The 12472-nt window shown below is 36.5% G+C and overlaps 1 protein-coding gene across 1 annotated transcript in view; it reads right to left on the minus strand.

The window, feature by feature from the left end:
• Positions 1-12450, minus strand: part of LOC123311963 (glypican-6) — a 92677-nt gene extending 80227 nt beyond the window's left edge. The window contains exon 1 of the mRNA XM_044896103.1: positions 12052-12450. Coding sequence (XP_044752038.1) covers positions 12052-12226 — 175 coding nt within the window. The 5' untranslated portion in view covers positions 12227-12450. The remainder of the gene's footprint in view (positions 1-12051) is intronic.
• Between the last annotated feature and the right edge of the window lie 22 nt (positions 12451-12472).

Genomic DNA, 12472 nt, shown 5'->3' on the forward strand with positions numbered 1-12472 from the left:
CATTATCAGAGTAATTTATCATGTGAGTTTGAAGCTGGCCTCTCGTCGCCTTCGTATCGAAAATAATTTTTTAGTATTTTCGGGGATAGTTTCACCCAGTTCGACGGCACCGAAGAGATTTTCCTTTACACCATATATTCCTCATTACCAGAGTAATTTATCATGTGAATTTGAAGCTGGCTTCTCGTCGCCTTCATATCGAAAATGATTTTTGAGTATTTTCGGGGGTAGTTTCACCCAGTTCGACGGCACCGAAGAGATTTTCCTTTACACCATATATTCCTCATTACCAGAGTAATTCATCATGTGAGTTTGAAGCTGGCCTCTCGTCGCCTTCGTATCGAAAATAATTTTTTAGTATTTTCGGGGGTAGTTTCACCCAGTTCGACGGCACCGAAGAGATTTTCCTTTACACCATATATTCCTCATTACCAAAGTAATTTATCATGTGTGTTTGAAGCTGGCTTCTCGTCGCCTTCATATCGAAAATAATTTTTGAGTATTTTCGGGGGTAGTTTCACCCAGTTCGACGGAACCGAAGAGATTTTCCTTTACACCATATATTTCTCATTACCAGAGTAATTTATCATGTGGATTTGAAGCTGGCTTCTAGTCGCCTTCATATAGAAAATAATTTTTGAGTATTTTCGGGGGTAGTTTCACCCAGTTCGACGGCACCGAAGAGATTTTCCTTTACATCATATATTCCTCATTACCAGAGTAATTTATCATGTAAATTTGAAGCTGGCTTCTCGTCGCCTTCATATAGAAAATAATTTTTGAGTATTTTCGGGGGTAGTTTCACCCAGTTCGACGGCACCGAAGAAATTTTCCTTTACCTCATATATTCCTCATTACCAGAGAAATTCATCATGTGGATTTGAAGCTGGCTTCTAGTCGCCTTTATATAGAAAATAATTTTTGAGTATTTTCGGGGGTAGTTTCACCCAGTTTGACGGCACCGAAAAGATTTTCCTTTACATCATATATTCCTCATTACCAGAGTAATTTATCATGTGAGTTTGAAGCTGGCTTCTCGTAGCCTTCATATTGAAAATTATTTTTCAGTATTTTAGGGGGTAGTTTCACCCAGTTCGACGGCACCGAAGAGATTTTCCTTTACACCATATATTCCTCATTACCAGAGTAATTTATCATGTGAATTTGAAGCTGGCTTCTCGTCGCCTTCATATCGAAAATAATTTTTGAGTATTTTCGGGGGTAGTTTCACCCAGTTCGACGGCACCGAAGAGATTTTCCTTTACACCATATATTCCTCATTACCAGAGTAATTTATCATGTGAATTTGAAGCTGGCTTCTCTTCGCCTTGATATCGAAAATAATTTTTGAGTATTTTCGGGGGTAGTTTCACCCAGTTCGACGGCACCGAAGAGATTTTCCTTTACACCATATATTCCTCATTACCAGAGTAATTTATCATGTGAGTTTGAAGCTGGCTTCTCGTCGCCTTCATATTGAAAATTATTTTTCAGTATTATAGGGGGTAGTTTCACCCAGTTCGACGGCACCGAAAAGATTTTCCTTCATACCATATATTGCTCATTATCAGAGTAATTTATCATGTGAGTTTGAAGCTGGCCTCTCCTCGCCTTCGTATCGAAAATAATTTTTTAGTATTTTCGGGGGTAGTTTCACCCAGTTCGACGGCACCGAAGAGATTTTCCTTTACACCATATATTCCTCATTACCAAAGTAATTTATCATGTGTGTTTGAAGCTGGCTTCTCGTCGCCTTCATATCGAAAATAATTTTTGAGTATTTTCGGGGGTAGTTTCACCCTGTTCGACGGCACCGAAGAGATTTTCCTTTACAACATATATTCCTTATTACCAGAATAATTTATCATGTGAGTTTGAAGCTGGCTTCTCGTCGCCTTCATATCGAAAATAATTTTTTAGTATTTTCGGGGGTAGTTTCACCCAGTTCGACGGCACCGAAGAGATTTTCCTTTACACCATATATTTCTCATTACCAGAGTAATTTATCATGTGGATTTGAAGCTGGCTTCTAGTCGCCTTCATATAGAAAATAATTTTTGAGTATTTTCGGGGGTAGTTTCACCCAGTTCGACGGCACCGAAGAGATTTTCCTTTACATCATATATTCCTCATTACCAGAGTAATTTATCATGTAAATTTGAAGCTGGCTTCTCGTCGCCTTCATATAGAAAATAATTTTTGAGTATTTTCGGGGGTAGTTTCACCCAGTTCGACGGCACCGAAGAGATTTTCCTTTACATCATATATTCCTCATTACCAGAGAAATTCATCATGTGGATTTGAAGCTGGCTTCTAGTCGCCTTTATATAGAAAATAATTTTTGAGTATTTTCGGGGGTAGTTTCACCCAGTTCGACGGCACCGAAAAGATTTTCCTTTACATCATATATTCCTCATTACCAGAGTAATTTATCATGTGAGTTTGAAGCTGGCTTCTCGTCGCCTTCATATTGAAAATTATTTTTCAGTATTTTAGGGGGTAGTTTCACCCAGTTCGACGGTACCGAAGATATTTTCCTTTACACCATATATTCCTCATTACCAGAGTAATTTATCATATGAGTTTGAAGCTGGCTTCTCGTCGCCTTCATATTGAAAATTATTTTTCAGTATTTTAGGGGGTAGTTTCACCCAGTTCGACGGCACCGAAGAGATTTTCCTTTACACCATATATTCCTCATTACCAGAGTAATTTATCATGTGAATTTGAAGCTGGCTTCTCGTCGCCTTCATATCGAAAATAATTTTTGAGTATTTTCGGGGGTAGTTTCACCCAGTTCGACGGCACCGAAGAGATTTTCCTTTACACCATATATTCCTCATTACCAGAGTAATTTATCATGTGAATTTGAAGCTGGCTTCTCTTCGCCTTGATATCGAAAATAATTTTTGAGTATTTTCGGGGGTAGTTTCACCCAGTTCGACGGCACCGAAGAGATTTTCTTTTACACCATATATTCCTTATTACCAGAGTAATTTATCTTGAGAGTTTGAAGCTGGCTTCTCGTCGCCTTCATATTGAAAATTATTTTTCAGTATTTTAGGGGGTAGTTTCACCCAGTTCGACGGCACCGAAAAGATTTTCCTTTACATCATATATTCCTCATTACCAGAGTAATTTATCATGTGAGTTTGAAGCTGGCTTCTCGTCGCCTTCATATTGAAAATTATTTTTCAGTATTTTAGGGGGTAGTTTCACCCAGTTCGACGGCACCGAAGAGATTTTCCTTTACACCATATATTCCTCATTACCAGAGTAATCTATCATGTGAGTTTGAAGCTGGCTTCTCGTCGCCTTCATATTGAAAATTATTTTTCAGTATTTTAGGGGGTAGTTTCACCCAGTTCGACGGCACCGAAGAGATTTTCCTTTACACCATATATTCCTCATTACCAGAGTAATTTATCATGTGAATTTGAAGCTGGCTTCTCTTCGCCTTGATATCGAAAATAATTTTTGAGTATTTTCGGGGGTAGTTTCACCCAGTTCGACGGCACCGAAGAGATTTTCTTTTACACCATATATTCCTTATTACCAGAGTAATTTATCTTGTGAGTTTGAAGCTGGCTTCTCGTCGCCTTCATATTGAAAATTATTTTTCAGTATTTTAGGGGGTAGTTTCACCCGCTTCGACGGCACCGAAGAGATTTTCTTTACACCATATATTCCTTGTTTTTCGAGTAATTCATTAGGTGATTTTGATGCTGGCTGCTCCCCGTCCTCCTATTTAATATAAATATATTTTATTTCATTGAAGTCCGATTATGTATATCCTTTATGCGTTTCCAGATGCCAACGAATACCAAATCACCTCCTTAAAGAAGTATCTACAAGAATTTCTATATATCGTGTAACAGAAGGTTGGTTCTCTCAGTTCAAATCTATTGAGAGAAAATATTTCTTCTCGAAAATAACGACACGGGAATATATTTTTACGACGCCACTGGTCGTTCGGGTATATTCGGAAACTGGCTGCTACATTCTGGCTGCTAGATTCACGCCGGTCAATTTAGATACTTGTGGAAACTTGATCGATATAGATACCGTTACAAAAATTTATTTATAGCGGTCTTTGTTCAAGTGTTTACATCAGCTAAATTCACCTGCTACCAAAACCGGAAGCATATTACCTTGTTTTACATTTTTATTACAATTTACAATTCATTCTACCAGGTCCGAATTTTATCACACTTGGAATTCTTGAGTTAGGTGTTCAATCTGAAGCTGCAACACCCACTTGTAACTTTTGAAATAATTGTGATAGCGAATTGGAATTTGGACTAGAATTCATTACAAATGTATTACAACTGACTCATCAATTCAAATCCCAATTTTGATTTTTCTAAGGACTTCCCACCCTCGATAACAAACATTCTGACGACGTGTATTCAAATAGATACGATTATCATGGTGAAATATTTTTTACACCAGACCACCTGATGTTGAATGGTCACAACACCCTGTATGATGTAGTCCTAGTATTTGTGATGACGATTAGGTTATAGAAAAATGCATGGACCGTGGATGAACAAATTTTTGAAATAGTCTCTCTTTTCAACTGTCAATAAATAAAGAATCAAAAATCGTAATGATGGAAAACCAACGCGTCCAGTAGATGCAGATATATTTTTAATATACTCGAGGGTATTCTGACATCATGCTGCGACGTCCATGGGTTGAAATTGCGAGACATGATAAACACAGAGTTGACTAATGAATGTGAGGAATAAGTTCATGAATTAAAGGAATGACCATATTGACCATATAGCTTTTCTAACGAGTCGTTACTTTTTAGGAACACTTATGTCGGCTATCCTCAGAAGTAATCGTCGAGTAACCTAAAAAAAGGTATAAATGAATCCCCACTGTCAGAGGAGTGTTAATAACTCCAAGGAATGATCCAGTCTCCATTTATCTGTCCTCAAACGATCTCTCAGATGTCGCCTGCGAATTGGTCCTTTGATTTTAATCCGTCACTTCCTACACTGAATTCGTTCATTAAAAGCTTCATCAAAGGAATGCCATCTCCCCTTAGTAACTCGATTCGTTTGATCTGCACGAAAATTGGTACCCAGAAGAAATAAGCAGGACTCTTCAAGGTGATACTCCCCAGAATTATCCTCCGAATAATTTTTCGCGATATTCAATATGAAAAGGAACAATTTTGTTCTTTCGTTTCATTTCGAGGTGAATAGATACATTTACGTTATACAGGGCTTGACTGTATTTTTCAAGTGGAGGAATTCTCCGAACAAAAAATTCCACCCAAACTTTTTAGTTTCTTCATTTTGACCATTACATATAGATCATAAAAATACCACAAATTCGAAGAACACAACTCAGAAAAGTAAGTTTAAAATAAAAGTGTTCTCGAATAATGCACCTACCTAATTTGATATTGATATTCAAAAATATCTGCGAAATTCGAAAAATTGGGTTATTTGGCCTAATGCAGCTCTGTTCAAAAATCCACAGAATTAAATGAAACATAATACATTACAGATGTGGGGTGTCATAGATCAAGCTTGTTATTCTGAAGGGAATCTTGCTGTCATTATAGTTTGTTAACTTGTCAAAGAAGATCGTTTGAACGTTCAGAGAAAATGTTATTTATGATATGAAATGGAAGGTTAAATGGCTTACGTTTGAATCTGGTAACTAACTGTACGAAATGAGATAAACAACGATAATAAATGATTACATATTTTTCGCCAACGAAATTGCCGTAACCCATTTATTCATTTTTCTTTGGACTTCATTGACCAAATGGACCGGAAAAACTGATTTTATGCTTATTTTTAAAACATATGTTGGTACCTTATTTTGAAGATTAAAATGGTAAGTATATTAAATACTTGGAAAAACTTCAGTGTCAGGTCTCGTGTCAGGTTTCCAGGGGTGGCATAGCTCAAAAAAAGTTTAATATGACATATCTTTATATCAAGACTGAATTGTAAAAAATGAAAAAGGCGAAAAGTGTTTTCTTTGACCTATTACTATTAAAATATATGAACAGGGTACGCAAAATTGGTGATACCTGAGCTACAACTTTTTAACCCAACGAGATAGAGAAGAATGAATGTACCATTCATGTGGTCCTTTTTCGAGAAACTTATGATACCATCAACTGTATTCCTCTATCTTCTTTTGTTTTTGAGATATAGGCCAAAATTTAACTTCGGACGATTTCAACTTTGGTCATTATCTCCGTGCTAGGATGTTGAAATGAAGACACAATACCTCGCACAATACAGACACTTTTTTGCTAACAATCCAGTGGCGTACTATGATTTTTTCCTACAGGATTATTTGTTGAGCTATAACATAAAGTTGTGTTTTTTCTCATGAAAACAGTAGTTTAAAATAACTTAAAAAGAATCGCCATTTTGTCAAAAGTATATTATACATCACCCTCAGTCTTTCTAAGCCATTTCGAACTACTGTTTTCATAAGAAAAAATACATCTTTGTGTTATAGCTCAGCAAATATACCTGTTGGAAAAAATCATAGTACGCCACTGGATTGCTATCAAAAAAGTGTCTGTTTTATGTTTTCATTTCAACGTCCTAGCTTAAACAGAAACGGAGGTAATTATCAAAGTTGAAATTTTAATTTTGACCTATAAAAAGAAAATAGAGGAATGCAGTTGATGGCATTATTAGTTTCTGGAAAAAAGACGACCGTATTGTGCCATGCATTTTCCTCGTTGGGTTGAAAAAGTTGTAATTCAGGTATCACCAATTTTGCCCACCCTGTACAAGTAAAAGACTTACCCTTATTTTATTAACTTGTTGCGAAAGGATCTGTGGCTAAACTTTAGCTTCAGTTTCTAAAGTCTAAAGGGCATTTCAATGATAGAAATTTGAGAATACTCATAGAATAACAAATTTGATATATTATATGGCACATTTTATATTGCTCGCTTTCCACGATTTCCATACTACCAATAAAAAAAAAATGAAATAAGACGAAAAATGAACAAGCGTACAAAACCACGTTTCCACCAGGTTTCCTTTTTCCCGTGGAAACACCCCAGATGAACAAATTCGGCTGTGTAAACACTTTCGGCCGAAAAATACGATAACGTTATTCAATTCGTGAATGGATCACGATGAATAGGATCAAAATTATGAAAAAAAAAAAAGGAAGCGGAAAAGGGTGGAAACCACTTCAATGGCATCGCTTGATAATGGTTACATTGAATAGAGGCGGCTTTGAAGGGTCTCTCTGCAGTGAATTGATTTTATTCAGTAGTGTATAATCAATTATTGAGGCAAGTGCTTTTCAGCATAAATTTCGAATTGAATGGAATCGCATAAAGATTTGTTCGACCGCGTATAATGCTTTCAAACAGTAACGTCACGGTGGATTGGTGAAATATTTGATGCAATTCACCAGAGTCAAGCTTCTCGTTCAGACAATGAAAATTGAAACCACGCAGATAACGTGCGTTCAAAAAAATTCGTCGTCAAGTTGGCTATGGAATTTTGAAGGTTTATTTTCTATGTTCGAACGTGATAAGTACTAAGCTCCTACTATACAGGGTGTTTTAAAAAGTGAGGCTTTTTTTGACAGAAGGTAAAGCTTACCAAAATAAGTCGGTTAACCAAAAATTGTCTGAGATACAACCCCTAGAAGACAAAATTTCATTGAATTTTAAGTACAGGATTGTACATTAGCATATGGCTGATGGACAATGAATGGTTCAGTACCAAGTTTATCTGATTAGATGCATCAGGTCACTTTTGAGAGAATCATAATTGTTGTATCGTGCAATTTTGAGTAAAAATGTAGAAAATCGAGGCAGTTTCTTGAAAGTGCTTATGTTAGTTATGTTGAAAAAGTGCTGTGATGTTTCCCCATTACGCCCATTTCTACGACGATTGTGGGAATGTTCGAACAAGAAGCTTGTGATGCCCATTTTGAAAAAATTCGTGAATAATTCAGACGAATTTTATTGGTGAGATTGGTGAGTATTATTCCATTTTTTACACTTGTGACCTAAGTAACCTATGTCAGTTGGTATCGAAATGAGCCATTTCATAAAATCGTGTAGGTCACTAAAAAATAATAACAACAATTCGGCAATCCTAAGCTTCCATTTTCATTACCACGTAAATATCGAACGAGCCAATATCCTAAACGAAACCACACGTCGAATTCAGCTAACAAACGGTCTAGGGTCGTATTATGATCTAGTTCAGTATTAATTTTCAATTTTTTTTTTAACTTTGTCATTTTGAAAGTTTTGTATAGGTGATTTTTGGTGAAACGCTTCATTTCGACCAGTTCTACCTCGACTTCTACCTTCAGTTGAAAAAAAAGGCTGTATATAATTTTGTCGTTCTCTTTCATTTCTGTCGTTTTTGAAGGGAATAATGTAGGATTAAAATCTTAATAGGACCTTCAATTGATTTCACTAGAAGCTAATGTCACTGGGATGTTAACATATTTTACGTTCTGCGAATGTTCTGGTACATGCTAAGCGCAACGTTTTGACACAGAAAGTTAACCTTGAAAATTCTAAAGCTTACTCGAGAGCCTTCTCAACGACGCATTTCGGATCAGCTAACTTCGACAGGACCACTGAGAAGCAAACAAAAACAAGGGGACATAATTTCATATTTGAAATTGTGTAAGTTTTCTGTTGATATAAAATAGGTATATCTTTGTAATATAAGCTAAAGTTTGAGAGAAAACTACTTTGGAACTTATTCTTATTTGAAGAGGGAAATGAAATAAGGCGTTCTGAAAATGTGACTTTTTTATACTCCCTCATAACTCAATTTATGAGAATGAAGCGATAACTCAAACAGGAATGGATTAGTGGTTAGTTCCTATGAGGCTTGAAGAGGCGTTGAGTCATGATGGACCCACGAACGCGATGCGAGAAAATCATCATCGACGAATCCAACGCCTGGGTAGATTTTATTCAATAGTGAACAATCAATTATGCTCTCGGAGCCTCCCGTGATGAATGAGGGGTGTGAAGTGACACGTACATCTGCCTGGGGATTTATTTTTGAAGAGACGGCAGAGGGTTGCTAGATAATAACGGACAACGCCCCAGCATTATGACAAAATTCAGAAAACATTCTGTGTATTCATCGGCGGAGGATTTCCTGTATTGCAAACATTTTGGAAACCGCTAACCTTTTAGTTATTGTTGTAGTTAGTGAAGGACAGGTCTCGACGTGGGGATGAATCCGTCATTGTTGGAAGCAGTGCAGTGCACTTAGCCACAATAGCATTTCGAAGATTATCAGAGTGAAATGTCCGTAAAATAAATCATAGATTCATTGGCTTGAGATATTGAAAAAAAATTAATAGCATATTCTATGTTGAAAAATAGGGAGAAAACTCCATATGAATCTATACCCGAAAAAGCTCTGTTTTCGAAAATCCTACAGCTCCTAAGTCGAGTCCTAAGTACCAAGGAGTCATACAATTTCATAAATTTTGCTACCGATATTGCTATACAGGGTGAGTTTACTTGTACCTATATCTTAACAGTAGGTCAAAAGCAACACTTTTTCCTTTACGATTTCCGACCCAGATTAAAAAAGATACGGCCATTTTGAGTTGTCATGATCATCAGAACCCCGTAAAAACAAAATTCTCTTCAGAATAACAAGCTTAATCTATGACACAGAGTTGCATTGAGCAAAAGTACCCAATTTTTCGAATTTCATAAATATTTTTCATTTTTAATATCAAATTACTCGAAACGGCGCATTAATACGACAAAAACTTGAGAATACTCTTATTATCCAAAATGATCAAATACTTCAACTTAATTTCAAGATTTGGGTTGTTTAAATTTCTGGTATGTAAGGATCATAATGGAAAAACTCGAAGATTTGGTGTTCGAAGAAGATTCATAACTCGATTCATCATATCAATGAAAAATTATGTTCCGCTAATCATTCCATTCCATAAAATCGTTTGTGAGATATAAATCAAAATAATTTTTTTTATGGATTTCCAAAAGCCTGTATCTTTTCAATCGAGCCGAATTGGAAAGAATGGTACAGGAAAATACTATTTCTTTTGACCTCAGGAATCTTCTGATGACTCGCCCTGTATAAATCCATTGAGATACAAAATCATCCAATCATTGTTTTCACTTCGATACAAACTTGCAGACACCATCATCGTCGAAGGTTAATTCAATTTCCTTCCCCCTACTAGAAGAAGCTGATTCCTTCGAGGCCGGCACAAAAAAATCCTCGGAGAAAAGCCATCGGATATGCCGAAATTGACTCATTACCATAAGAATGTTCTTTTTAACGAGAGGCCATAAATTAAGCGCGCACACCGGATCGGTAGGACCAAAAAGGTACAGGACCGATAGTCCTGGCGCCTAGACCGATTTATCGAAAATTTCACACTGTTTCGCATCGGAAAATAGGTGGTCCCACCTCGGCCTCTCGTCCCAAACGCAAACAATTCCCTCGTTCTTTTCATTGCGGTGTTAAGTTTCCAAAAACCCCCCGCGTGCGCCCTAAGACAGCCATTGACGGCATTATTTATAGACTTCGAAGGTAAGAACGTGGAAACAAGGCTTTAGAAAAGAAATTATTGCGGATTTGGATCCATTATGTTTGAGAGGGCAAATAAATACAGAAGTGACAATGTCTACCCCCCCGGGAAAGAGGATAAATATGACATTTCTTATCACACGTCATTTTAAGTCTTTGTGACTTAAATTTTTTTCCCAGGAACTATCAGCCATATTATATGGTATGTACTTAGTCAAATTTCGAACGTATCTTTTATTCGTTATTTTAGCGCCACACAGCAAACAGGCACTAATTATCATGTTGATCGGATCTGTGTGTTTCTCGAAACATTGGGAAAATGAGTTGTTTCTTCCTCGGTTTTTTCGGGAGAAAAGAAGTGCTTTCCCCATTTTTCCACGTCAACCAAATGAGGTAAAACCGAGGGGAAAACGAACATGAGGTAGTTTATTAGGCATTCCTCTTGGTTTTTCTCATTTCACACTATTTTCACTCTCAAATCAGTTCATTATTACCATTCAGGAAAATTATTACACCCTCTGAAGTATTCACACCTTACATTTCCGAGGCATGTAAATTTCAAACAAATAAAAAAAGGCCCTCCATCGACAGTTCAGGCTTTTACTGGTGAACTTCTGGGAGTAGCTAAATGGAATTTGATAAAAAAATCGAATAACATCCAACAACAGTCCTCCTAGCTTTACACCCATTTCCACTTATTCTGAAGGTAAAAATTGAGGAGCAAAACATGAAAAAATGAATAATCATAATCATATTTCTGTTTTAACACAATCTCCATTCAAAAATATGAGGGGAAAGTGAAATCCTCATCGATTCATGGTCCTTTTCAAATAAAAATCGACAATTTCCGAGGAATAAATTCTATGGCTATAGTGTTTTTGACCGTATTCAAAATTTCACTATTCAAAAATAAGAATTATTCCGAATAAGCACTTATTCAAAATGAGGAAGAACGAAGGCTATACCAGATGCAGTTGTATTATTTTCCCATTTTCGAAAACTATGATTGGCATTGTTATTATTGGCGATTCAATCGATGTAGACGTTTTAGTAATTTCCCAACAATTTTGCACATAAAAAATACATACATATGCACGATTATTATACTCCGCACATGAATACGTTTGAAAATATTCATAACACTATTAAACTTTCATGTTACATATTCAGTTTTTCATACCTCCATTTGAAGTAAATACACATTTCTTTTCATTTCATTCCTGGGATTCCGTTCTGAAACAATCTCAATTGGGAGAGTGCGAAAAAATTTGATCGTTTAGTCATTGGTAATTAAATCTCAGCTGACATCGAGGCTGACATGGAAATCTAGTACCTACATAATTGTTTAAATGACAATACATTATGATGTATGGTCCAATGGGATCAGGAAAAAGGTAAAGTGAAGGAGCCGTTTCTACGAATCGTAGAAAAAATTCCCAAATTTTGTAATAAAAGCGCAAAAACGGCGAGAACGTCCAAGAAAACTCACCTGTTTCTGGCCGTAGTGCGGATCCAATATTTAATCCTCTGTCTTCTAATTCCTTGCCCACCTTATCGCACCCCGTTGGATTAGAATTGGCAAACTCAACTTCAAACAGCACCCATAACAAAATAATACCCTGCATTTGACGTATAACCGATTTTGTTTTGAAGATCACAGCCATAATTACCAGCTTACAGGTAAATATCTGTATTTCGAAAATTCGATTTCAAACTAATCGTTCATTCACTAATACTCATTACATGAAAAAGGCACATCTATGCCACCGAACGGTCCCGTAGAATTTCTCACATTACGTTCACTCATATACATACAGATCGCACCGGTCTGCGGATTCTCACGCGGTAAAGCCGGTTCGACGGTCAATGAAGTTCGGAAGCGATTCAGTAAATTTCGAAGCTCGGATGCA

This window comes from Coccinella septempunctata, chromosome 4, assembly GCF_907165205.1.
Source record: "Coccinella septempunctata chromosome 4, icCocSept1.1, whole genome shotgun sequence".
Lineage (NCBI taxonomy): Eukaryota > Metazoa > Arthropoda > Insecta > Coleoptera > Coccinellidae > Coccinella > Coccinella septempunctata.